At 42.0% G+C, this 27,779-nt stretch overlaps 4 protein-coding genes across 5 annotated transcripts; 2 read left to right on the top strand and 2 right to left on the bottom strand.

The window, feature by feature from the left end:
* Positions 1-366: 366 nt before the first annotated feature.
* Positions 367-11,663, top strand: hid1a (HID1 domain containing a). Its single transcript, XM_084071630.1, has 19 exons — positions 367-502; positions 2,274-2,423; positions 3,584-3,754; positions 5,181-5,297; positions 5,981-6,087; positions 6,194-6,310; positions 6,408-6,618; positions 6,744-6,800; positions 7,078-7,218; positions 7,312-7,402; positions 7,527-7,678; positions 7,788-7,866; positions 8,045-8,209; positions 8,782-9,009; positions 9,450-9,607; positions 9,837-9,923; positions 10,022-10,113; positions 10,432-10,590; positions 10,931-11,663. Exons 1-19 carry the CDS (start codon positions 437-439, stop codon positions 10,992-10,994), a joined length of 2,412 nt encoding a protein of 803 aa, XP_083927756.1. The 5' UTR covers positions 367-436; the 3' UTR covers positions 10,995-11,663.
* A 2,226-nt stretch (positions 11,664-13,889) lies between these two features.
* LOC311054744 (proton channel OTOP2-like) lies at positions 13,890-19,343 on the bottom strand (the record flags this gene model as incomplete). Its single annotated transcript, XM_084070749.1, has 7 exons — positions 13,890-14,060; positions 14,191-14,981; positions 15,094-15,215; positions 16,129-16,187; positions 16,314-16,450; positions 17,118-17,800; positions 19,324-19,343. The coding sequence occupies 7 exons, from the start codon at positions 19,341-19,343 to the stop codon at positions 13,890-13,892; spliced, it is 1,983 nt and encodes a 660-aa protein (XP_083926875.1).
* Positions 19,344-20,931: 1,588 nt separating this feature from the next.
* On the top strand, positions 20,932-22,377 carry amn (amnion associated transmembrane protein; the record flags this gene model as incomplete). Its single annotated transcript, XM_084070748.1, has 1 exon — positions 20,932-22,377. The coding sequence occupies one exon, from the start codon at positions 20,932-20,934 to the stop codon at positions 22,375-22,377; it is 1,446 nt and encodes a 481-aa protein (XP_083926874.1).
* A 131-nt stretch (positions 22,378-22,508) lies between these two features.
* Positions 22,509-27,286, bottom strand: LOC311055559 (tripartite motif-containing protein 16-like protein). Of its 2 annotated transcripts, XM_084071797.1 has the most exons (6): positions 26,531-27,286; positions 26,137-26,232; positions 25,597-25,830; positions 24,899-25,067; positions 23,627-23,707; positions 22,512-23,373 (listed from the first exon to the last, which is right to left on the bottom strand). In XM_084071797.1, the coding sequence occupies exons 1-6, from the start codon at positions 26,984-26,986 to the stop codon at positions 22,844-22,846; spliced, it is 1,566 nt and encodes a 521-aa protein (XP_083927923.1). In that variant the 5' UTR covers positions 26,987-27,286; the 3' UTR covers positions 22,512-22,843. The 2 variants fall into 2 exon arrangements, with proteins under 2 accessions (XP_083927924.1, XP_083927923.1); XM_084071798.1 differs by lacking the exon at positions 23,627-23,707 and having other exon boundaries at positions 22,509-23,373.
* Positions 27,287-27,779: the final 493 nt, after the last annotated feature.

Below are 27,779 nucleotides of genomic sequence, written 5' to 3'. Positions count from 1 at the left end.
ATCGAAAAACTATTGATTGGAAAACAACCTGTGATATGTCTTCTTTTATATTTCTGAACCGATGAACTGACAAAGGACGCAATCGTTCAGAAATAGTGTTTGTTCACAAGCTGGTCCAGCCGGCTGCCATAGACTTCAATGTATTTCACCGAACTGCCGATTCCAGTTTTGGCTCCCAAGCGCGTCAATGGCGTCTGACTGGCCCGTGCCCCGTAGGTTGGCTGTACCTTCTTAATTATAGCCTTGTTCAGAACCCGGAAGTTGTGCGGTCTGTGATGCTGCTGATGCTGCCGATCAACCAACCAATGGTGAGCTAGAAACGCCTCCGCGAGAGGCGACTCGGGCGAAGGAAGGAGGGGAGATTACCAGGGATTGACGGCAGGCAGCGGCCCCACTGACTGATCATAATAAAACATATTCAAGGGGAATCAGAATCATGGGCAACACCGACTCTAAGCTGAACTTCAGGAAAGCGGTGATACAACTGACAACCAAAACACAGGTATTTAGCATGTTGATGTTATTGAATAAAAGAACGTTTATAGGTAGAGATCGCACCGATGATGAGCGCATCAGACTGTCTGCTGCTGTGCGGAGCATCATATAATAGAGGAGACGCTCAACAGCTAAAAAAAACAAAACGAAAAACCCCACAAGGCAGCCTTTTCATGTCAAATCAAATCAAATTGACTAAAATTTATAAAACGCTATTGTCATCCATGAAGAAAACGTATTCATTGGCTTGCACATTTATGTTGACATCGGTTTAAAAAAGAAAATCAAGCCCTTTACTGCATTGTTGTTGCCAAATCCATTTTACTGTCGCATTTGATAATGTTGCATGGATTTCATGGAAAAAGAAGAATCGTGTTGATGATGCGAGAGAGCTAATAACACAACGCTCTGGGGACATTGTTGGTCCTTATGGTTTCATAATGGAAAATAAACATATGGGGGAGGATGGCGTAGCTCAATAAATTGGCTGATGACGTAGAGAAGACATCAGGAGATCAGCACTGCCTGGTGATGCAGGTGTTCTCTGCTGAGATTAGTGTGTGTGTGTGTGTGTGTGTGTGTGTGTGTGTGTGTGTGTGTGTGTGTGTGTGTGTGTGTGTGTGTGTGTGTGTGTGTGTGTGCTGCCACATCATATTGTCTGCTGTCTCTAGTGACTAGGTACACACACGACTAGAGTCTAGTCGTCTATAGCTTGATGATGTGTTTGCATTGTCATTAGGCACACAGTAAAATTCTGTGCAGTGATGGAAGAAGTACTCAAATTGTTTACTCAGGTGAAAGTATCAATATCACAATGTAGAAGTCTGGTATTCAAAATGTACTTGAGTGAATTAAGTACAAACGTATTGGCATAACATTTTACTTAAAGAACCAAAAGTAAAAGTACTCATGCAGAATGTCCAATTTCAAGTTTTCAAATATAAAAATCTTTTGAAAATAGCAGATCTACAAGCTCACAATGCGTCACATGAGGTATTGTGAGCTTGTATATCTGCTATTTTTAAATGGCTGAAATACATACAGGGCCACCACTGCTAGTCGTCTATTTGATGGTGTGTTTGCATTGTCATTAGGCACACAGTAAAACCCTCTCTGTTAATCTAACTCTGAGAGTGTACAAGTTTAACCAAATGGATATGTAAGGGTCTCGGAGTTACAAGTGGATAAATGAACACTCAGGATTTTACAGTGCAGTCTCACTCCCTGGATGTTCTTTTCCGCTTGTAAAATGATATCCAAGTAGCTAGGCCTATTAATAGATAGACTATGTATTAGAGCTGTCAAATAATCGATTATTTGGTCGGTTTGGTCCTAGTCAACCAAGACTTTGGTAGGAATGCATGATTGTATTTGGAAAACACAATTTTACAGATGTGTCGCTTAAATCAACAAATCAATTAATGAGTTGATAAATTACTGTGACTGGCAGCCCAAATCAGATTTTTGGCCTTTCCAGATTGGAATCAGATTGGTTGCTAATCAGTTTTGAATCACATTCCTTATTCTTGTCCAGACAGCATAAAACCAATCCCACACTAATCTGGACAGGAAATCAGATTTATTTGGTCTGCCAGTCTGAACAAGGCCTTAGTAGACTAACAATTCATTTTAGTTGAGGACAGCCCTATCTGTACAGTATGTACAAAAATCTTCCTGCTCCCTTTGAAAATGTGTTAGTCAGTTTTAGCTGAAATTCCATTCACTTGAAATGTAACATGGGAGATGATGAATAATAGTCAAAGCATTATTTCCTCCAGCCAGTAGAGGCCACAGACGATGCCTTCTGGGACCAGTTCTGGGCAGACACCGCCACCACTGTGCAGGATGTTTTTGCACTGGTGCCAGCGGCAGAGATAAGAGCCGTCCGAGAGGAGTCCCCCTCAAACTTGGCAACCCTCTGCTATAAGGTACACATGTATATGAGCCACAATCCGTTGCATTGAAACACAGCACCAGTTTGATTTGCTGGGGGGAGGGATGTGGATCCATGCCTCTGCTTTTGATATCCCCCCTCTGGTCACTCATTTTATCAACCCTCCTTCTGGTTCCTTTTTGGAAATGTTTGATATTTATGTTTGATTATCGAAATGTGTTTAACAATTTAATGCAAAATTAAATGTTGTTCATGTTAACCACATGAACCCCGTGTGTCCCTATTTTTGAGCAGATCTGCAAGCTCACAGAGAAATGCAATACTGGGAGCAATGGTTGTGTGTGTGTGCATGCGTGCGTGCGTGCGTGCGTGCGTGCGTGCGTGCGTGTGTGTGAGTGTGTAAATTACACATATTGATTTAAACAATTTCACTAGAATGATTTCAAATGATATTTGTCATAAAAGTAAAAATAAGCTTGTTGCGAGGCGTATACAGTAGTCACAGAATAACTGTTATGTAACAACCCCCCCCCCATCCTGTTAGAGCTGGGCAGAGATTTCTGTCAGCAAGTGAATGCCTACCCACCACTACCGCTCTCAAAAATAGGAAAGAGGCAGAGCAGCCTCCCTTCCCTTCCCTTCCTCTCTCCAGCACCCTGCTTCCTTTCCTTTTGAAGCTGCCTATCAGAAGCAAAACACATGGGGGGGGCGGGGGGGTTACAGCTCCCTAATGAGAAATGCTTCGAGGATCGAAGCTGGTTCAAGAGTTTCTGTGTCCTTCAGACAAATGCGCTCCAGTCTGCTGTGGATTTTGTCAGCATAATTATTTAATAGTAAAACCTTTAACCACTTTCAACCTGACATCCCTATTTTGGGCATGTAATGTAGTGTGTGTGTGTGTGTGTGTGTGTGTGTGTGTGTGTGTGTGTGTGTGTGTGTGTGTGTGTGTGTGTGTGTGTGTGTGTGTGTGTGTGTGTGTGTGTGTGTGTGTGTGTGTGCGTGTGTGTGTTTTCTGCTACACTGTGTCAGGCTCAGCACATTATTTCTGGAGGTTATATAAAGTATTCACTGCCGTGTGTCTCACCCAAACTTGTGTGTGTGTGTGTGTGTGTGTGTGTGTGTGTGTGTGTGTGTGTGTGTGTGTGTGTGTGTGTGTGTGTGTGTGTGTGCGTGTGCGTGTGCGCGTGTCTCCAGGCGGTGGAGAGGCTGGTTCAGGGGGCAGAGTCTGGATGCCCCTCAGAAAAGGAGAAGCAGGTGGTGCTGAATTGCACCCGCATGCTGACCCGCATCTTGCCCTACATCTTTGAGGACCAAGACTGGAGGGGCTTCTTCTGGTCTACTGTGCCCGGTGCAGGGAGGGCTGGGGTGAGTGTGCACGGGTTACAGTATGAAGGACAACACTGTGTTTAGTTGTATAAGTTATCCTCATGTAATCTATCATCACAGGCCGGCGGCTAGGGACGTATTCTCACCGCAGATCAGCCAACAGCACCCTCTGGGAAGGTGTTTGCTCCATGTTAAAGCAAAGGCATGGCGTGATAATTGTTCTCTCCTGTAGACGATTTTGGGGTGTAAACAATAACACATTTCTTATCCATTGTTATTATTATTGTTGTTGTTGTTATTGTTGATTTAACCACATGAACCTTAGCATCCCTATACTGAGGCGAACAGTTGGATTTAGTAGCAGATCTACAAGCTCACCATGCGTTGTAGATCAGCTATTTTCGGTGACGTGATTTGGTGTAGAGGGGAAAAAGGAGTGTACCAAGTATAGAGGCCTGGGGGACCCTGGTCAACCTGTATATAAGTGGTTAAATTAGCTAGACATGTAAATAGCTGTCTGGGTGTTAACTGATTTGTTCATGTCTCCAAATGTTTTTAATTTACGATGTTGAAAGGATCTACTGTATGGGCACGCATTTTCCATATTTATACAGTAGTGCAGTGCATGATGGTGTGTGCATTTAAAAAAAAAAAGACATCAAAGGACCATACAGATGTCATTGTGTATTCCGAACTTCTCATACATAAACATAGACCATTTGTAATGGCTTAAACATGTCCCATACGACATGTTTAACATTTCTTTACAAATCGCAAAAACACTACGGAACCTACCCGAATAATTTAGTCAGTGTTGGTTAACCACTTAAGCCTGATGTGACGTGTTGTGATGCTATTTTAGAAAATTGTGAAATATTTTGAAACATTTGGAAGACAATTTTAAAATGTCACATATAGTGACATGCCGAAAATAGAGACACCAGGGTTAATGTGGTTAAAAATCATTGCACGGTTAATTTCTCCAGGGTCTATTTTAGGCTGGCTAGACTTTTCAAATGAATTAAAATGCAATGACAACGTAAAAATAACTGTGCAGTGTAACTTTACTCAAATGAATAGAATCCAATAGCTTCCTGGAAAAAACAAAACCACGGATTGCTTAAGAAAATGTCAATGGGCGAGACATGACAAACCACCTGTATGGTGGCGTAATGTTCTCAATGTAGGTCTCAGGTGTCAGACCAGGTTAATGAACTGGTTCCTCATTCAATGAATGCAGATCCTTTGCTGATTTAAGTTCTTGGTTTCCTCATTCCAGCAGTGTGGGATCTTCCCTTTTTCACTGCACACTAAGATGAGAAAGATATGAACCTCTACAAGGAGATTTAAGTCGTTGCTCCAATATTTAGACTAGCTTCACAATTAGGCTGTTGACATGGTCTGTTAGGGTTTGAATAAGGTTTCAAATTGTTAATCGTGTGCTTCCTTTTTGTCTCCCTCGCAGGCAGATGAGATGGATGATGATGATGGAGCTCGCCCGCTGGCTGAGTCCCTGCTTCTGGCTGTGGCTGACCTGCTCTTCTGCCCCGACTTCACTGTGCAAAGCCACAAGAGAGGCCCCGTGAGTCCATCTGGTGACCTCTCATTCAGCCCATGATGTTACTGTTATGTTGTTTCATCACTGCATCCACTGCAAATAATACGTTCTGAGTCATCAAGATATTACATTCTGACTCTTTGGAATATTGTTTAGTATGGCGTCGTGGTTCTGTACCATTTCAAAGAGTTTATTCCATGGGATGTAAGAGAGAATAAGAGAGAATTTATTCTCTGCTTCCTGCTGTAAATTGTCCCCACCTAACCTGTCATCCAAGTTTGTCTGAGGAGAGATTGTAGAAAGTGATCTCAGCGGGTGCTGTGCCAAGGCGGAAAACTTTGTCACACACTTTGCAGAAATGGAATGTTGTGTGTTAAGACTCTTGTTGTCATTCCTAATTATTTATTTTGTTATTACAGAGTTGAAGAACCAAAACAATTCTTCTTTTCTTTTGTGTTTTGTATACTCATATTATCAGAATGGAGCATGTTTGCTCTTCAGCAAACATTTATCATACTGTCTCATATCATAATGTGATGTGCTTAATATCATATTCTTTACAAAAAAAACAAAGAACAATTGCCATATCATTGAGAAAACAAATTTCTCGTTATCGAAAACGAGATCACTGAAGATTATGAACAAAGGAACTTATCTGATTGTCTCTTTCAAACTAACATCAATCCATGTTATGATGGTCTCTCCAGGACTCGGTGGAGGACATGCAGTCTATAGACAGCTGTGAGTACATCTGGGAGGCAGGGGTGGGCTTTGCACAGTCTCCTCCGCTCAATTACATCCACGACCTGAACAGGTGAGTCGGACAGTGTCGACCACGGCAAAACTATTCTCTTATTTTGAGTTCAAATCAAAATTGTCATGCTCTCATTTGGTTTTGTTTTGTCCCTTCTCGTTACCAGGACAGAGTTGCTGAGATTGTTACTGACATGCTTCTCCGAGGCCATGTACCTGCCACCCTCATCAGACAACAACATACTAAACCCCTGGGTTACTTTCTTCTGCTCCACAGAAAATAGGTGAGAGGCATGCATACAAACACACACAGGCACACAAGACGTAAGGAGGCGAACCCATACACAGTTGCATGTCTTATTTGTCTGTCTCGACTTCCAGGCACGCCCTGCCACTGTTCACGTCGTTGCTCAACGTGGTGTGTGCCTATGACCCAGTGGGTTACGGCATACCATACAACCACCTGCTCTTCTCTGACTACCGGGAGCAGCTGGTGGAACAAGCTGTGCAGATCCTCATTGTCACGTTGGAGCATGAGGGAGGAGGGACGGCTCACCGTCCCCCTTCCCCTTCCAGCATGGATGAACAGGAAGTAAGGCACCCAGGAAACCAGAAAGTGGCCAAATTCAGATGTGGTACCTGATTATTCAAAGTATCAACAGTTGACGAACAACAACAGTTTATATTCATAAAAGTTTAAATCTCATTTCTCCACAGTCTTCTGGCCCTGATAACCTGTTTGTGAATTATTTATCAAGAATTCACAGAGAAGAGGTGAGTTTTTCGTAGTTTGTCCTATCGTAGCTGTCGGGCGGAAATCCATGTCCAAAATGGATGCTTTTCAGGAAATGGGGACATGTTCTGAGCTTGTAGATGCCCAACTATTTTTGCGATATTGTCATACAATGTAGTATAAAATAGGGCATTCATTTGTGCAAAAAACATATAAGGATTATGGAAATGCAAGGTTTCTGCCCAACAGCGATGATATATGCACACACACGTTTGCACTCCTCTTACCCAAAGTAATGTTTATGCCTGTGCTTTGCAGGACTATGACTTTGTTCTGAAGGGCCTGGCTCGTCTGTTAACCAACCCCTTGACTCAGACCTACCTGCCCAACTCAACTAAGAAGATCCAGTTTCACCAAGAGCTACTGGTGCTTTTCTGGAAGCTCTGTGATTTCAATAAGGTTGGGCCTCTCTGTTTCTCGGCTTTGATGACAGATATTGTATTTTAAAAAACAGATATTGACTGTATTCAATACTCTGTTCTCCCATGGCAGAAGTTCCTGTTCTTTGTCCTGAAGAGCAGTGATGTTCTGGACATCCTGGTGCCTATACTTTTCTACCTGAATGATGCTAGGGCGGACCAGTGTAAGTATAGTCTATAATGTCGTCAACAGATGCCCTCTTTATTAATAAGGCTACACTATACAAAGCCTCACAATACATATGCCCTCTCCTCAAGCCTACTGACGTGTATCTTTCTTGTCTGCAGCTCGTGTCGGACTCATGCATATCGGTGTGTTCATTTTGCTGTTGCTGAGCGGCGAAAGGAACTTCGGAGTGCGTCTGAACAAGCCCTACTCCATCCATGTACCTATGGACATCCCAGTGTTTACTGGGACCCACGCTGACCTCCTCATAGTGGTAAGACCCAGAGGGACTTTGGAACCATCCTCGAACAAAGAATGTTCCAAGTACTAATGAAAAATGTTAATGCGTAGATAGAAGTTAGATGCTTATTTTTGTCTCTTAGGTGTTCCATAAAATTATTACCAGCGGGCATCAACGTCTGCAGCCTCTGTTTGACTGCCTGCTCACCATTATTGTAAACGGTGAGAGACACTCGCTTTATCCGCGTATATTGGTTTCAACATCAAATCTTTACAGCTCGGTATGAAGAGCCTTGGAATAAATGAAGATGTTGGCCAATTGTTTATGTTTTAGTATTAAGAAACACCATGATTTCCGCCGTCATTTACCAAAGTACACATTTGTCCCTCTCTTTCACAGTGTCTCCCTATCTGAAGAGCCTGTCTATGGTGGCAGCTAACAAACTGCTCCACCTGCTGGAGGCATTCTCTACCAACTGGTTCCTATTCTCTGCAGCCCAGAACCACCACTTGGTATTCTTTCTACTGGAGGCTTTCAACAACATTATTCAGTACCAGTTTGATGGTGAGAGGAAGTTGGCCTAGTATGCTGTGGCACAAAGTGTCTTTTCAATCAATAGCACTGTTGTGTAATTGAATAGAACTAGACCGGTGCCAGTGGCTTGGGGACCACGAAATCGGGAACGACGCAAGTCTGGAATGAATGCGTGCCCCACCTGGTTATGCATGCAATACCCGTTGTAAGAGCAATCATTGTACCCGTTGTTACCCAGTGTGGTACCCATTACCACATAACTAATAATGTTAGATATTACAATCAATGGGTTATTTATAAATGGGCACCGGCCTACTTGGGAATGATCCAAGTCAGGTACGATGCAAGCCACATCTGTTTATGTAACACCCATTGTACATGTTGTACTTGTCGTCAGAATACTCGATGTACCCGTTGTATCCAGTGTGGTACCCACTACCATACGACAGATCGACCAACTATGGCGATATGGGGATACCTGAGATCGTCAAATGAATTTATTATAGATAGATCGATAGATATATGCGAGCATTTAGTTGGATTTGTGATCATGTGGCTGCTTTTTATATAAATATTTTTTCTTTCTTCATCCGTGTCACCAGGAAACTGCAGCCTAGTGTATGCCATCATCCGCAAACGCAACGTGTTCCATCAGCTGGCCAACCTGCCGTCGGACCCTGCCTCCATCCAAAAGGCCTTACAGAGGAAGAAGAAGTCACCAGACATCATTTCACGCACCAGCTCCCAGGAGACTGTCTCCATGGAGGGTTCCCGCCCCGCTGTGCCTGCAGAGCCTGGTACACTGAAGACCAGTCTGGTTGCTATTCCAGGTACACACCACTCCTATACAAAGGGTTCGATTTGATGGGGGGGAAGTCCATGCCTCTGCTTTTGATAAACGCCCCCCTGCTCATTCATTCATATAGCTGGAGGGGATATGGTTTATCCCTGATTTTGGTGATACTGAATTAAATACATTTCCTTATGGGAAGACAGTCTGATATGTTTGATGTTTGTTTGATAATATCACAAACCATATTGTTTTTCTTATTCAAAATAGCAAGCTCACAACGCATCACAATGTCGCAAGCTTGTAGATATATTTTTCGTATAATGAAGTATATAGGCTTTTTATTTAAATAAACTTTTTCTACACACCATTTCCACCTATATACTGTTTGATTGTCACGTACGTAGGATGTGAACAACGCATTCAAGGGACCTTTGTCATGGTTTCCCTGATGAATCTGTGGGTTGTGGTCACCTGCAGGCATTGATAAGCTCACAGAGAAATCTCAGGTGTCAGAGGATGGGACCATGGTGTCCGTGACCATTGCCAAGATAGACTCCCTGCACGCACCCCACTCAGACCAAAATGCCAATGCTGGGGCAAGTGACACGGAATCAAATTCAGGAAGAGAAAATGAGGTAATTTACTTTACTTTACTGTGTGTGTGTGTGTGTGTGTGTGTGTGTGTGTGTGTGTGTGTGTGTGTGTGTGTGTGTGTGTGTGTGTGTGTGTGTGTGTGTGTGTGTGTGTGTGTGTGTGTGTGTGTGTGTGTGTGTGTGTGTGTGTGTTCATTTATGAGAGTGAGAGAGAGTAAGAGAGGGGGTGAGAGAGGGCTCCTTAATAAGTAAATGTCCTTTGCCATCCAAGGATGTTTTCTACACCGAGGTTGAAATGGAGAGAAGACGTTTGTCAAGTGCATCTTCAGTATCGTATTGGGCTCCCACACAAGACTGGGTTAGTCACTTTGTCTTTGATCTTTTGTCCATCAGTTGACACGTTTGGTTCTGCTGAATGTTTCCTTGATCGCTTAATGATCGTCTTCTGTGCTGTAGGTTCTCTCCTGGAAGTGTAAACTTCCCCTGCAGACAATAATGCGCTTGCTGCAAGTACTAGTGCCCCAAGTGGAGAAGATCTGCATCGACAAGTAAGGAAATGGGTTGTTTGTTTGTTGGTCAGCAGAGGGAGACCTGTTCTGGACATATTATTACTGCATGCACTGACTGAATCAGTTATTCTCAACCTTTTTCATTTCAAGGACTCCCAGTTTGATATGCATTAGGCTGCGTAACCCATTTGACCCCCAATCTACTCAGTGTTAATTTGACTCTGAGTGTACAAATGTGTACACACTCTGAGTTACAGACCTGTAAGGGTCCATTTGATTCCTGGGGGTCCCCGGACACCATTTTGAGAACCAGTGATTCAGAGATACTCGTCCAACATTTAATTACATTTCTTCCAGGGGTTTGACAGATGAGTCAGAGATTCTTAAGTTTCTCCAGCATGGCACACTCGTGGGTCTTCTACCAGTTCCTCATCCAATCCTCATCAGAAAGTATCAGGCCAACGCGGGCACTGCCATGTGGTTCCGTACCTACATGTGGGGTGTCGTCTACTTGCGGTGAGTTGAGCAGTGCACCTGCAAATACATTAATGCACACTGCGTCGTTTTGCCCTTTGAGTAGACATTGAGATATTTCCCGTTGCTGCTAAAGATATCGTGCGTGCCTTAAGAGGTAGCTTTAGCTGCCGTTCTGTACTTTAACTTTATATATTTCTTATATATAATCATTAAATGTTTTACTTCATTACATCCAGTATTATTACTTATTTTTTATTATCTTGTTATATTGTATTGTTGTATGTACAGTCTAAGGCTGTTTGTACCTGTACGAGTAAGTGACAAATAAATCACTACTGATTCTCTTGATTCTTGAGATCTGTTTCTATGTTTTTTATAGGAACGTGGACCCTCCCATCTGGTATGACACTGACGTGCGCTTGTTCGAGATCCAGAGGATGTAGACTGGACGTTTGTTGACTGAAAACTACACTGGTTCAGCACCAGGCAACTTTTCTTTTATTCATATCTGCTGGTTCCACAGTAAACACCACTGTGTTCAACTTGCCTCATAAAGACCATCATAATGCCAGTTCCATGCACAGCCAACCTAGATACAATGGATGGCTGGGGTAGAGAACACCTCTCAGACTGCAGAAGACGGGAATTGGATGAGGCCATGTTGGAATATTCGTAAACACAAACAATGGTGTTTATACAATTCCTGAAGACCTCAAGACCACAGAATGGCAAAGCACTGAGATGACTGGTTTGTTTGCCAACAGTTTAGCCTATTTTCCAGCCAGTGTAGAAGTGGCTGCGAAATTCTCATTGGACTTTGGGTGCTTTCTAATGGAAGCATGACACGACTGCTGTTTGATATATGTTGTCTTACGTATTTGCCATGCTTAAAGTGAACTTCAACTCTTGTTATCTATTGTTGCATTTTCTTTGTGACAGTGTAACTCTGCAGGCCTGAGAAATGAGAGCTATTACAGACTATATTTACTTTTATGTACAGTATATGACTATGTTTTGTCTTAAATTGTACTTCTGAGTATGCTGTATATAATATTATTGATGTTCAAAGTTGTAATTTATCTTGTCATGAAAATATAATATATTCCAAAGCATTCATTTATTTGACCACAGTACCCCTGATGTTTATGCTTTGTGTCAAGTGTGTCAAATTGCCATTTTGATTGTTTAAGTATTACATTTCCTATTCCCTCTTTGGTTGCTTTTGGCTTTAGTTGAATTCCCGCTTTGAAATTTATACTCCAGTAGTCAAGACAGGACAATAAGATTATTTGAAAACTTAATTTCCTCCAAGAACAGTAGATGGCACTATAGTTCAACCACAGTACAGTACACTGTAGACTGGAAACACATTAACAAAGCATTAACACCTTGTCATACTGCAGAATTTCTGATTCACAGTAATGTAATTGAAACTTCAGCCTTGCAACTACAGTTCTGATACAAATATTTATTCATTTAAGACATACTTTTGGTCTTTAAAAAAAAAAAACATAACCAGTCCAATATACCATAACAGAAGTTTACAAAAGAATGCTCCCAGTATTTTAATTAAAAGGAAAAGAAAGAATACTCCAACTTGAATATATATTGGATTTCTGTTTATGTGATTGATATCAGCTCTGGGAGAATTATACTCCATAATCCTTACAGTTGCCTATGCTTGACACAAGATTGCACTACTTCATCTTCACTACTACTCGCCGTTTAAATCACCCAATTCCTATTGATTTGAGACTGTAGGAGTGATGTTAGTTATTTTGCATCCATATATACAGTATATATATATATACAGTATATATATATATATATATATATATATATATATATATATATATATATATATACATACATACATACATACAGGGTTCCCACACATTTTTACCAATGAATTTCCAGAATATTTAACCTAATTTCCAGGCCTATATAACAATCATTCAGCGCAATAATGAGTCTTACTCCTATGTGCAATGCCCAAAGACAGGCAGTGTAGCAAAATAAAGCATACAATGGTATAATTCCATTCCAAATTTAGTGCCAAATTTACTAACTAACTACGCATCACGCTGCAGCACGTTGTGAGCTTGTAGAGCTGTTCTTTGTGTCATGTCCGGTATACGTTAGGCTGCGATCACTCAGCCCGTTATGCAAAAAACTACTTTTTACATTTAGAAAATGTCAACAAAATCAATAGCAAAAAACGATGCATATCGAAATATTTTTACAGGACCCTTGATAAATTCCAAACCTTCTACAGGACTGGAAAAGGTTTTCTGATTTAAAAATATTTCTATGACTGTGGGGACCCTGTACACACACACACACACACACACACACGAAAGGATTAATATATGACCAACAAAGTATGTGGGAATACACCAAACGCTGTACAGATTAATCAAATGAATGACAAGATTACTTAAAATATATTATAATATTTATTACTGTCATTTCAAACAAATGGCTATAGTTGAAGTTAAAACACTGGGGTAATTTTCACATCAACTCCGTGCTTTTGACATTTAGACATGTTTATTCATTTGATTTGTGTGCACCCCAAGCAGTTTGCTCAAGTTGCTTGATTCAATATTTAACTATTTAGAATATGTATATTAATTGATATAAGTGCCAGTGCCCATCCCATTCAAGCCCTTTTAACATCATACTCATCATAAAAACACATGACACAGATAGTCATTGTAATGAATTATCGTGACATTTCTAACATTAGTAAGTGCTAACATTTCATTGTGAGTACTGTACTTGAACAGTGAATTTGTAAAAAAAAAAATAGGACTTTAGTGAAAATTAAATAACTAGTCAAAAATATCAAGGTCTCCCCATTCATTAGGCCTATATCTGTCAAGAGATGCATGGACGTTTTCACAATGAGTAACGTGGAGTTTTAAGTTAAATGGGCTTGAATAGGATCGGCAGGGCACTTTATCAAATGAATATACACCTCTATATTTCTAAATATTGAATCAAGCAACTTAAAAACTGTCTGGGGTGCAGACAAAAGCCAGGGTAGACATGTCACCAGAAGTGTTTTAAAGTGAGTTTCCCCTTCAAAAACAAAGTTAAAATCTTTACTCTTAAGGCAAAATAAATGACTATAGTTGTCAAATAAATGTAAAAGAAAATAACAAATGGCTATTGTTGACAAAGAGTTAAAAGCATTTTTTTTAAATAAAGTTGCAAAATTACGTTAAAAACGAATTGCTATAGTTGTAAAAGAAAGTTAAAAGAAAATAACAAATAGCTATTGACAGAGTTTAATTATTATTTTTTAAATAAAAGGCTTATAAAATGAGGATGATTTATACACCCATATACACTTCAAAGAGACTTGAAATTGAGTGCATGCGGTAGAAGATTCCAAAAGGCAGTCCAATATTCACAATAGCAGCCCACATGGTGAACTTGTAGAATCTTGTCTCGAGGTAGTGGTCAAACTGAGGACGCGCACCAAATGCAGGCATGATCCAGAGCTGTCAGTACAAAGACAAAAGAGACATGATCAAGATTTTAACAGACCAACTAAGACTCACTTTGCAACAAATGACACCCAGATAACTGAACTGTTATCGAGCGGTCAAGGTTTAATGCGATGGAACTTACAATTATGTTACCAAGCAGTACAAAGGTACAGACTTCCTTCAGTACCCGTCTTTTCCAACTGAGAGTCGCAGCCGGGCTCTCTTCGTCCTCAGGAACAACGCTCATCTCTCTGCTACATTGGCAAGCTTGAGCATTCGTGTGCAGCGCTGCCTCCTGTATTACGTAGAATGGCTCCCGATGAAGGCCCTCTATGATGAAATAGTTCTGCAGTCCGAGCTCGATCACGGTCAGCAGAGCAGAGGCCAGGTTGAGGCCGTTCAAGTAGCCTTCGGCTCCAGTTGCCACCACAGCCACAATGGTGAAGTAACTGATAATGAACTGTCCGAGAGACGCTCCGATCAGCAGCCCCACGTCCAGGGTGCGTGAGGGGTTCTTCTCCGATATGTGTTCCCTATGGTCGATCCTGTAGATGGTGCAGCCAAGTACCATCGAGACAGACATCAGGCTTACAATCACTATATTCATTGTGAAGTAAATCGTCAGTGCATCGTTAATCCACTCCTCGTCGTCTTTCAATACATAAACCTCATACACTATGAAGGCTGCCAGACCTGCCACTACGATGAGAATTCCTGTTACAGGTCCAACAAGATAGATGTTCTTGACACGAAACTTGACTTTGTGGCTGATGTGGTCATCCACATAACGGCCAACGTTTTTCCACATGACATAGGCCATAGCAGAGGCAAAGAGACTGTACTCAATGTTGAAGGGATACAGGTAGTAGTAGGCCGCTTGGAAGACTTTACATGCAGAGTGACTACAAGTGCACTTGTCATCTCCATAACTGGCTGGGGAAAAAAGGGGGGGAAAGGATAATTTAGCTGGTTGTAATTTTCTTAAATCAGTGCTACCAGTCAAGAAACTATGCCACTTTGCTATTAATTAATCATGTTTCCCTACCTCTTAAATAGTCTTCTGTGCCATTTCCTTTTTCAGGAATGTCAGTTTGATGAATCAATTCTTCAGTAACTGCAGCCATCCACAGCACCAAGTTAGTGGAGATAGTCAGAGTAAGACCACACCTTACAAGAGGGGGGAAACATGAGTCCACAGCTATGTTTAAAGAAACACTTCAAGTGTATATCCAGGGTTCGATTTGTAAAAACAATAGTATGAAATCTTTGTATGAAAAGTAGAATATCTACAAGATGAGTCTTTATGAGTCTTTATTTTTTTAATTAAAAATTAGAAAAATGTGGGACATTTGCCCAAAATAGAGACACCATTTATTATCAAATGCATTATCGAACGCATGTCAGTCTACATTTCCCAAAAGGAAATGGTTGTATTTAATTCAGTCTGACCAGAAGCAGGGATAAAACATATCCCCAATGGCGATAAAAATGAATGACCAGAGGGGGATGTCAAAAGCAGAGACACGGATCCGCCCTCCGACAAATCGAACCCTGTGTGTATCCAAATCAGCCCTCAGTCACTAATGCTCAGATAATACTATATCTGGCTACTCGCTCTGTGTCTCAGACACAGCCCTGGGCTTATTGGGTTATCCTTTTAGCATTATTTTGTATACATCTGTGCCACCGTGCCTTTTTTGCAAACTGTTAATAAAGTATTTATTCAATCAAAAGCTGTAGATAGCTCAAAAATGCACTGGTCAATGACACCAGTGGGGATTTCAAGCTAATAACTACAGACTACAGCCTTGCTTCCTGGAACATCGTTTAAACCACATGAACCCTATCGTCCTATTCTGGGCATGTCATGATTTTCAACATTCAGCAAGAATAGCTAATCCGCAAGCTCATAACGCTGCAACTTGTTGTAAGGTGATTGGTTGTCTAGAGATTTGGTGTAGAGGGGAAAAAAGATAGAATTCCCAAGCTATCTGCTGCCCGCCTCATAGCGTGAGTAGACAATGGTACAGTTTTATAGTGAGCATTAGTGAAAATAAGCCATATGAAAATAAGAGATTACCGAGTAAAATTTGAATGCAGCTGCACGCAGTCCTTTGCATGAACCCATAGGAAGTACGTCTGAAAGGCAAACAAGTTTGTGTTTGTTTCCCCAATTGAGCCAAACATCCTGCAGTCAATAGACAGAGTTATGTACTTACAACAGTGTGTTGTTACACAGAATGTAATTTTATCAGCTGCACCAACCTGAACAAATAAGAACACAATTTGTATTACTGGGAAGGCAACCTTCACACCAGAATCACAATGGAGGTAGCCCACGTGGTAGGCGATCTTAAATATGTCCATCATCAAACTCAGAAGGCCAAAAAGAACGAGTCCAACTGCAAAACAGTGGTAAACAGCCATTATTTCCCATAATATACACAGATTAGTACAATCTTGAGTGTCAATGGACCCAAAAGGGTCCATAGCATCCCTCTTCCTGGCATGTCATAATAGGCGAACATTCTGCGGAAATTCAGCGAAAATAGCTTATCTACAAGTTTGTACAGTAGGTCAGCTATTTTTGGCTAAGAGATTTGGTGTAGAGGGGGTAAAAAGGCCGGTCAACAAAGTATTGAAGTTTTGTTTGTACAATTATTTTTATATATTTTTTACTTTTGATATGACTTGACTCTGCATATTCTTGTCTATTTCCCTGAATCTTGAAATAAACAAAACAGTGAAAAAAAACCCAAACAAAGTATTGAAGTTTTGAAAATAGCTGATCACAACGCTTCGCAATGCAAGGCGTTGTGAGCTCGTAGATCGGCTATTTTCAAAATATTTATCTGTGGAACCGAGTCAAACTAAATGTAATGCCCCAACTCCTACAATTCTGTAGTCAGTGTGGGGGGTCCCCAGTTCAAATATGATTATTTTGAGGGGTCCCCAGTTCATTTGAACTGAGGGGTCCCCAGTTCAAATATGAATATTTGGGGGGGAGGTCGCTGCCTGAAAAAGGTTGAGAACCATCGGTCAAAAAAAGCCATAAAAATGCCCCATCACCTCTGAGCCACACAGGTCCGGCGTGGGGGTCGTCGTGTGTCGCTTCGTTATTTCGGAAAGTGAACGCTGTGTAGAACAGCATCCAGAGGATGGTCAGCAGGAGGAGGATGATGAGGAAGATCTGTCGGTGGACAGCGGTGATGGCCACACTGTTGAAAGCACTGCCAGTGACCAGAGCACAGCCCAGGATCAGAGTGTTGACGCAGATGATGCCCGACAGCAGCCAGCCGCCGCCGGTGTGTGCCCTCTCCACTACCACGTGACTTTCTGCACCTATTGACTTTGGGACTGAAAAGTGTTGAATGTTGTCCATTTCAGCCGCAGTTTCAATGTTGGATGGGTGGGCCATATGAGCTGCGGTGTCAATGTTGGATGGGTGGGCCATATGAGCTGCAGCTAGGTTGTTGGATGGGTGGGCTGTATGAGCTGCAGTTTCGATGTTAGATGAGTGGGCTGTATGAGCTACAGTTTCAATGTTGGATGGGTGGGCCATATTATGAGCTGCAGTTTCAATGTTGGATGAGTGGGCCATATTATGAGCTGCATTTTCAATGTTGGATAGGTGGGCCATATGAGTTGCAGTTTCAATGTTGGATGAGTGGGCCATATTATGAGCTGCATTTTCAATGTTGGATGAGTGGGCCTCTACAACTTTCTTCTCGTTCTCACCCTCAGGGGTCTTTCTGAAGAACAAAAGAAAAGTGTCCAAAATAAAACATTTCAACAGTCAGCTGCAATTATATTATAGCCTATATGAACATAGACGCCTACGTTGTTTACCAAATGTATAGTCTATGCAGCCAGAGATGGTGGCGCATTAGCCTTGGATCCAAGACGTTAATCTGTCATGACCGTCATGGATGAACTTCAACCTGGTGTCTGCACCTTTCTCTTTTTGGCCCGTACATCTACATAAACGTTCAGATTTCAAATACAAAGTGCTTACCCCATGGCCACGGATGTTACAATTATGTACGGGCACTCAGAAGTACCCGTAGTTTCTGTATTGTTCAATGAAAAGCATTTTAATCCGATCGATGGCCATTTTCTCATAGAGTCATAATACACCAGAGTGCAATACACCTCCCAACCGATAGGGGTCACGTAGATAAAAGGAGAAAATGGCCACCGATCGGATTAAAATGCTTTTTTAATTGAACAATGCGGAAGATACGGGTACCTCTGACGGGGCGTACATTATTGTGACATCCGTGGCCATGGTATAAGCACTTTATATTTAACTTCTGAACGTTTATGGAGATGTACGGGCCAAAAAGGGACAAAGTGCTAAATGTGAAGTTCATCCATGACTGGGGCGCATTTCTGTAGAATTTTAACTTCTGAAACCTTTTTTGAGCAGGAATATGAGAGATGCGGACATAAACCAGCTGCCACCTGAAGTTATTTTGGATTAGTTAAATGTTGGAGAATTTACTAGTGAACTCTAGGTTACATAAATACAGAGTGACTCAACGTTAAAACGATATACACTAATGTTTACCTATAAAAGAGTAGGGTGCAGGTCTGCAGCATCTGTCGAGCTTTACGTTTCATATCCATTCGTACGACTACAAATTGTATGGATTCAAGCGTCCAAGATTTGTTTGACGTCGAGACAAGAGTAGGCCTATTTAACAGATTAAGCCTATTTACGACGATGCTGGCTAAAAAGAAAATAGCCTACAAACTGCTATTATCTGCTGATTAGTTAAAATGCCACCCGAACGTGATGCAGTTCTCACAAAAGTTGACAACCTAGGATAGCAAAACCAGGTGCGATCAATATGAACTAATTAAGTGGGCAGGCGGTAACTGGATTCAGTGGACCCCCGAGAACACTGGGCACCTTTTTTTAAATGTATTATTATTTATTTATTTTACATTTTATATTTTATTTTGAATCAAATTCATTTTACAAACGAGGGTCCAAATACAAAGGCTATAATAATTGTAGTCGGCTATTACATTTAAGAGCTGATATTTCTACAAATTGCTAAAAAACCTGTGATAGCCAGTCATTACATTTTTTTAGGTCTGATAATGATGCACCATGCATGTTCAAATCATGTAGCCTACTTGACATTATTTCCGACCATTTTTCCAAAACATACATTTATTATTTCTTTTTTATTTGGAAAAACAGCCAATTTAACGTTGAGGTGCCCACTGGATCTGTATCTGGCCTGTAACCCAACCGCTCACTCACCCCTGACACTCCATGACCATGTTGAATCATTCAGAATGAAGCTACATTTCTGTGCTATTTGGGATTAAATGGCCATTAGGCCATGATCATAGGTTAATTTCACGAGCTAGTTGTCAGCCAGCTGGCCAACCAGCTTGAACAGCAGCCTGACTGGGTGATCATCAGCCATGCTGACCAATTGAACTACAGGCCAGTGGTTCTCAACCTGGGGGTCCCCACCAGAGTTTTTTGGGGGTCCCCAGATGACAGCGAAGTGACAATTTAAGGACTTTTAAGACCTTTGTAATACCTAAAAAAAAAGAAAGAAAGAAAAGCAAAAAGACCATTTACTGCATCAAAAGTAATCAACAAACTATACTATAAAAACTGGTGAAACAAGTTTGCCAAATTGTCAAATAATAAGAGAGAGGCAAAAAATTTGAAAATAGCCGATCTACAAGCTCACTACGCCTCGCTTTGCAATGCAATCTGCTATTTTCACAATATTTATCTGTGGAACACAATTCATAGTGCTTATCAAGGAGTGGGGAGTCCACTCAAATATGATTATTTTGTGGGGTCACGGACTAAGATGCATGCAAACAGGCTGCTCTGGTTGTAAAGCATGTGTGTGTTGGCCAAGAAAGCACCTGTAGACATTTTATTGTACAGCATTTACATTCACTGGATATACAATAGCCTAATTTCATGACATGAAATATTATCCCATTTTGTAGGGAGGGTTTAGGGTTCCTAATGGGCAAATTTGATCAACTCCAGTTACTTCTGCCTTGGTGAAAGACGCATGTAAAAGACTATGGACTTGAAAAATTACTTGTATGCACAACCCCTTTACCAAAAGGCTTAGCCTAAACCACCCCCACTGAGTTCCACACCCACCACCCACAACCCCTTTACCCGCTTGAGGAGCACCCTAGCCCCGCTATACTCCACACCTCCCGGGGTACCCAATGATTATGTGTGTGTGTGTGTGTGTGTGTGTGTGTGTGTGTGTGTGTGTGTGTGCGCGCGCGCGCGCTGTGTGTGTCTGTGTCTGTGTCTGTCTGTCCGTCTGTGTTAGCATTATTAGTAATAGATGCAGAATTGATAAACAATAATGAAGATAAACTCAGACATAATTTGTAGTTATTATTTTACATAACTAGGGGGGATCTAAACACTTGAATCTGCAATCTGGAATAAATAAAATGTTATAACAAATCTGTGTGGTACAGTAAGTTAATACAATATAACTAGCACATTGGAGTTGGAGGTGCGCTCTCTCTACTCTTCATTGTGTTGCCACTGGTTAACTCATAAGCACAATATCTCCCTTGAAAAAGCAGGAACAGCTTCTTGGCAGAGAGTGGTAGAAGTTTGGTCTCCCACAATCTGCTTTGAATCACGTGTGGACATGAAACTTACTGACAGCAGCTTTAAAAAACCTTGCTTGCTGTGCACTGTTGTGGAAAAGGTAAATATTTTACCGGTGACCTGACTATAAAACTGAGTGTTTTCCAGACCTCATCAACTTTACACTACAGAACCCTGTGTGCACTCATGTGATGGTCACAAGCTTGGAAACAAAGGTCACCTTAACATTCCTTCAGTCAGCCAGAAACACCAGACATGCCAGACATGCTCCTTCTCCTCTGCCTTTTTGGGGCAACCGATGCCTTGTACAAGCAGTGGATCCCTGATACAAACTATGAGAATAGTAGCAACTGGGATACAGGGTTTGTTCCATGCGCCCAGAATGGAGTTCACTTCTTAGCCCAGACAAAAGTCTCTATCTATGTGGAGACTATTCACTCTGTGCTAGCGCTGAGGTTGCCACTTGATGGTGAATTCATCCTCAACTCTAAGGCTGGATTTTACGTCGGGGGCAGTCAGGAGGAACCTGGCTGTGGACCAGCTGGCTTAATCAAGTTCAATGTCTCAGAAAACGTTCAGTGGCTCAACCCAACTCAGTGGCAGGTGGCCGCATCTCTGGATGACTTGGAGAAGAGACGTTTCCTGTTCGCTGTCCATGAGGAGACAGTCCCCTGCCAGTATGATGATGTGGTGTTCAAAGCTAAATCGTCATTCAGAGTGGATACCACGTCCAACTCTGCTACCATCCCTGTCCGAACGGTGTCTGTTCTGGGCAAGACATTTAGTAGTAACGATGAGTTCTCCCGATACCTTGGTTCAAACTCTGGTCGACTGCAGTTCCAGGGATCATCAGTTGTCAATGTGGGAAGTCCAGGATGCAGTGATCCTTCTGGTTGTGACTGTGGGAATTCTGCAAAACATGACCGCATCTGTAGCAGCGTGACAAGTCCAACTGTGTCCTGTAAGAAGCCTCTCCAGCCTGCAGGACATTGCCATGCGGTGTGTGGTGCCATTGTCACTGTCTATTATTCAGGTGGATTCAACCTGGAAGCTTACAGACAACGGCTGCAGCACCTATTTCTCGTAAAACCATCATACAAATCTATCCAGCTTGGAATGTCGAAAATCTTCAAGTCACAACGACTTATGGGTGTAATCCCTTTCGGAAGCTCAGCTGAGATCCAGATTGTGATTCTGGATGGGGAGACCGGTCCGCAGGCAGGTTTGATTGCAGAAGCTCTGGCTCGTGAAATTCTGAAGGATGTCCATTCTGAAGGGTCTCACCTGGGCATTGCTGGGGCAGAATTCCAAGCCTCCTCTGGCAGTAGCAGCAACGATAAGGCAGGATCTAGTGCTGGGGTGGTGGTTGGAGCTGTGTTTGGGGTTCTAATTGTATTGACTCTCATTGTAGTCATGGCCGTCCTGGTTCGGAAGGGGGTTGTCCATGTGCCAAAAGTTGTCATGCCCTCAATGCCCTCACTACCATCGCTGAGCAGCTTGAAAAAGAATGGTGATGTTGGGGAGCTTGGCGGGCCTCTCGACCATGGCTTTGCAAATCCAATGTTTGACAAGCCCACGATGATGCCTCCTGAGTCCACTCTCTACACAACAGAAGTTAATCAATCAATCTCCATGACTCAGTCAGGTGTGCACTTTGTAAACCCAGTTTATGATGACAATGAAACTGATTTCAATGCCTGACACTTGCTGCAGTGCACAGATGCCACTGATTTACGGAATACCTTGACTTTTTATTGAAGAAATAATCATTTCTTAATCTCTTTATGACTTTATGACTTCATGTATATACAGTATGACCCATAACTTTATGTTTTCTTTTATGACAAATGATTGCTTGATGTACTTAACCAGATGAGTGAAACTGTAACTTTTTAAATTACTCTACAACTGCTTAAATTGTTGATGGATAATTTACACAGGCACCAATATATTGGAATAAATAGCAATTTCATTTACTACATCATCAACAACAAAAAATAAAAAAGGAAATATTTACTGTAATAAAAAATACTCAATATCTTTTTCTACTGGATATAAAACATTTATTCACAATTTTACTATTTCACTACTTCTCATTACAAATCTTTCATGGTGGCATATTATGGTTGTATGACATGCAACTAAGGAAAAAGAGGGATCATTAACATTAACTATGTAGAGAAACCATGTTGTCCTTCTTTGAGAGCCAGACAGTGGCATACAGGGGCTCCATGAAATGAGCCTTGCATTTATGTAGCAGTGTCAGAGTCCCAGTCACATCATAGAAGGCAACTGAGCCTGCTTCAAAGTCAATGTATAACCCGACCCTTGTGATCTCAGTGACTTCCAACGGTGTCTCCGCACCAGCGTGCCAAACGGAGAAACCTCGCCTGTTTCTCCCCAGGCACCAGGAGAAATCATTCCCAGTGATGCAGCTGCTGCTCTGCTCTAACTTTCGGTCGATGCTCCTGTAGGTAACGCCCACGTGCGCCCCCTCCCCGGCCAGCTCCACTTCTATGTAGCGTCTCCCCAGGTAGAGGCTCTCTGAGGTCATAGCCTGACGCCAGTACTCAAAGCGAGCAGGGTTGTCTGGGTAGCTGTGCTGCCAGGGGCTCGTGTTTGTCACCTTCCTGTTGTCCTCCGTCAGTCGCAGGAAGTGATGGGCGGTGTCTGGGTCAAAGGTCAAATGGCTTGTATCTGCAGTTGAAAAACATTTCGTTTCTGTCAGGCAAAGAGACCTTGTATCTCCATATTTCATCTTTTTATGTTGTTTTTTGTTGTTGTCCCCCCCATAAAGGAATGCCCTATGCCTATTTTATACTTAATAGTATGACAGTGTTGCAAAAAGTAGTGAAAATAGCGGATCTAAATATTTAACCAATGAAAGTGTTAACAATACTAATTTGGCAAAGAACATTCAAACGTGATGAATTAGTTGCTTTTCCCTTACATTTCAAAAGGTCCTCCCGCGTTTCAGGGTGTGGCAGGGATGAAGGTTCTGGCATTGGGGCAATGATGATGGTTTTAATACCTAATGTGCACATCAAAGACAGATTACTCTGCATGCAACCAACACTTCATTCTACATTCACTTATTTTGTTGTTTATATAGTTTTGAAAGAAGAGAATTTAAATTCTCAGAATTTCTTTTTTTTTGCAGGAACCATCTGGGGAATTTACAGAACGGCATCTATTGGAAAAGCATGAGTCTGTAATCCACAATGACCTAGATTTGGATCAACTCGCATTGCAGTTTTCTGATCTGGTCTAGAATCAGCAGTATACGGATATGGTCTCTGTGCTCCCAAAAACGATTCCCCTCGGAAACCAGGGGCGTTATAGTGGTAGGGCCTACCCATAAACGTCAAATCTTATGAATCCAACAAGTTTCTCAAAGTACTTAATGGAATACTTTGTTTAGTATGTGGGGATCACATTGCTCTATTTGGCACTAGTCTCTCAAGACAGACTGTTGACTCATACCGCTTTTAAATGCTTCCACCTAACAGTCTGTACATCGGAAGTGCTGAAAAATAAAGCGGATGTCCCACCTCCTCCCCACTTCCAAAATTTTGCCTTTGCAGTGACAGTGAGATGGGGAGACACATGCAGTAAAGGTCGTCAGGAACGGGACTCGAACGCGTGATGCACTGTCAGGCTACATTAGAGCTTAGTGCGGTCCCGGCCCAAAAATATATTTTAAAGATATTTTTTTGTGAATGGAAATGACAACCAGATAACTGCTTTCTGTGTGGGACTTTTAGGAGGCAGAATTATAAATTCTCTGTAGTATTCGAAGATTGTGGATTGTTGTGAGTTGTCTGGTTAGAGAGAATAATTCGAAAGGAAAACCAAGCTTTCCGCCGTGACCTGACGTGAGGTCACAAGGAACCAGGAGGATTAAGGTGTCCTAGTGCAGGGGAATCCACACTTTTCAGCTCAAGACCCAAAAGATACATTTACGTTTCTCCCCGGTACCCTATCATTATCATTATTATCATTATGAATGAATGAATGTATTTATGTGTTTATGTATTTATGTGTTTATGTATTTATGTGTTTATGTATTTATGTATGTATTTATTTATGTATTTATTTATTCATTTACATAAAAAAATGCTTTGAAAGAATAATTACACTTTTTCTAGTAGGGAAAATAAAAAGGTACAGCATATACTCATGACTCATACAAATGGGTCTGTGACGATAGTGTACAACCCACCATTTTTACAGCTCTTGAGTTTTTCCATGTAGCAGGAACGGATCTGGTCACACAGCTCCTGTGTGGCGTCAGCCACCACATTGCAGAAGGAGGCCTGGTGGTCCGTGAGGCTGATGTACCAACCAGGCAGACACACATCCACCATTCCTTTTCTCCAATGCGAGTACTTCTACGAGAATAGTGAAAACATCACACAGTGGATACATTTTTCAGGCCAAGGACCCCTTAGCTGAGAGAGAGATGAAGCAGGGACCCCCCCCACTACATATTGTATAAAATGATGTTGCAGATTAAACTTTTTCATAGATTTCATAGATAGCTTCACAGTGTATGTTGAATTCATGTTAATGCGTATTTTCAGACATTGTGTGCCGCGTGTGAGCTTGTAGATCTGATATTTTTGAAAATGTGAGGGAAAACATTTTTATGACACTCAGCACTTGTGGTCACCCACCACTGACACGCTTTTTCCACAAAGCGATCGGAAGGAATTTCCACAGACATGCCTACAGTACGCTGTATACACATTCAACACACTAAAACCCAAAATAAACCCAGAGAATGTTGTGTACTCTTCCCCACACATCAGATTATGTAAGAGATTTGCCGGATCGGCTCAGATTGATGACAACGTTTGAGTGACGTTGATGTTTTGGGATTTTCCAAACACATACAGTATATTCGTGTTCCTTTTTTACCTCCAGGAAGTCGACGTCGGTCTTGTTCCTCGCCAGCTTCTCCATGCGTGCCAAGGTTTTCTTCAACTCCGCTCTCTTCTGTTCCAGATGTGCCTGTATGCCCTCCGCCTGCCTGAGAGCCCGTCTCTTTTCACACTCCAGCTCCTCCACTACCCCCCTCCTGGCCTCTTCCACAGCTGTCTGCAGCGTGGCGAACTGCTGCTCCACCACAGTGAGAATCCCTGCAACAGAAGTCTGAGCGCGGTGGGTGTCAAAGTATCAAATCAAAGTTTATTTATATAGCACATTTAACATGACCAGGTAAAAAATATGGAACACTGTAAAAGTTAGGACAATATGAAAGCAGTGTGTGAGGGTGACAAAATCCCACGTGATATTTAGGTATGTCATTAGAGGTCACAGATTTTCCCATTTCTTTTTCCAAAATGTTCTGAAATACATTTCCAAAAATAGCAGATCTACAAGCTTAAAGATCAGCTATTTTCAATATTTGTCGTTCAACGTATATACAGTAAGGCTCAAGCGTTTAATATACAGTACCTCTATTTCTACATTATTGCTCTGAAGTTTGCCAATTGCCTTCTCAGCTGTTGAGATGGTCTTGACAATCTCAGCTTGTTTCTCCTGCAGGTCCATCTACACACGATTGAACACAAACAGAAAGAGATATTACATCAGGCTGTCAAATAAGCCTTTGTGCATCAGAGGAGTGTTTGTGTTCTTTGTGCAAGACATCAGCCCTTAAATAGATTGAAAGTCAAATAAATAATTATTGAACACTGTTTTAATAATATTGTTTTAATACTCAGTCCTACAGTACGTGCATGTGTCTGTATGTGTCATGCATGCGTCATGGTCATGTTATGTGTACACGTGCAGGCACGCACATGTCCGTGTGTGTGTCTGTGTGTGTGTGTGTGTGTGTGTTTACAACCTCAAACTGTCTTCGAGCGTCCCCTACAGATGCAGTGGTATGCTCCTTGTGCCCCTGGACGTCACACTCCTGGCAGACGCAGCATTCATCCTGCAGACAGAAGAGATCCAGGGGAAGCCGGTGGACATCACATGTACGACACTCTATATCAGCAAGGGGCTCCACCAGACGGTGGTTCTGGAATTTGGTTTTCTCCAGGTGGGGTCTCAGGTGGGCTTCGCAGTACGACACCAGGCAGGTTAGGCAGGACTTCAGGGCTCTACTGGGGCTCTCGATGCAGGAATCACACAGCACATCTGTGCTCGGCGTGTCCGAGGAACAGTCCACAGATGGGCCTGTGCTGTTTACATCTACGGTGTCCTCATTTCCTTGGGAGTTGTCTTGGGTTTCAGAGAGCGGCGTGTTCTGTTCCGTGTTCTGTTCCGTGCTCTCTTCGTCTGTCCCGGGAGTCTCCATGTCTGAGGGTGATCAGCTGTAGTTTCGCGTCGGATCGAGGTGACTCTTCTCACAGAAGCTATGAAGCGGTATAGTTACAGTATGGGCTAGAGCTAGACTGTGCATAATCTGCTGGACTCCTTCCTGTCTCTGTGCAGACACAAGGCCTTTTTTGTGAGCACACAAGGGAAGAATTACGAACCACGCCTAAAGGGCTATATTCGACTCAGCCAGCCAAAACGTTCTCTTATTTCACTCCACCCCCGTTTTCCCCTGATCTCACCCACTGTATACAAACTCATTTAGCTGAAGATAAAAGTTAACCCAATTCACAGAGGATCACGGGAGGAAATGACTACTAGTGCACCGTGGCCCAGCCTGGGACAGGAATGAATGAAATCTCTCTAAGCAACACTGTAAAATCATCAGTTAGTTTAACTCAGAGAGTGTACAAATGGAACCAAATGGACCCGTATGGGTCCATTTGGTTCCATTTGTACACTTTCTGAGTTCAATGAAAACTAAGTACTGACATGTTTCTGTCTCTTGTCATTTGTTTTACCTTAACATTTCGTAATAAAATGTGTATTTATGGGAGGATGATAAGAATAAGTCTTGTCTTTGAAGGTGCCATGAATTCTAAAGACATTTGTTTTGAAAATGAGAGTTGAATGAGGACATGCTGTGTAGAGTTCCTGACACATATTCAAGCTGACATTGGGACATGACCTGAGAAAGTGCCAAATAACACTTGTGGGGGGAAGCTGACAGTGTTTCCTGTTGATAACAAAGCTATGATGGAATTATCAGAGCC

Source organism: Gymnoscopelus microlampas (genome assembly GCF_963454915.1).
Source record: "Gymnoscopelus microlampas genome assembly, chromosome: 11".
Lineage (NCBI taxonomy): Eukaryota > Metazoa > Chordata > Actinopteri > Myctophiformes > Myctophidae > Gymnoscopelus > Gymnoscopelus microlampas.
This window is presented reverse-complemented; position numbering and strand designations above follow the sequence as displayed.

Coding starts and splice junctions, on each gene's coding strand:
- LOC311055559 (XM_084071797.1), bottom strand. CDS start 26,986: ATGGAGACTCCCGGGACAGACGAAGAGAGCACGGAACAGAACACGGAA. Junction 23,708..24,898: donor ACTCAAGAGCTGTAAAAATG/GTGGGTTGTACA, acceptor TGTGCACATTAG/GTATTAAAACCATCATCATT. Junction 23,374..23,626: donor GCGGGAGGACCTTTTGAAAT/GTAAGGGAAAAG, acceptor TTTCAACTGCAG/ATACAAGCCATTTGACCTTT.
- hid1a (XM_084071630.1), top strand. CDS start 437: ATGGGCAACACCGACTCTAAGCTGAACTTCAGGAAAGCGGTGATACAA. Junction 3,755..5,180: donor CCGGTGCAGGGAGGGCTGGG/GTGAGTGTGCAC, acceptor TCTCCCTCGCAG/GCAGATGAGATGGATGATGA. Junction 7,679..7,787: donor ACGCTGACCTCCTCATAGTG/GTAAGACCCAGA, acceptor TTTGTCTCTTAG/GTGTTCCATAAAATTATTAC.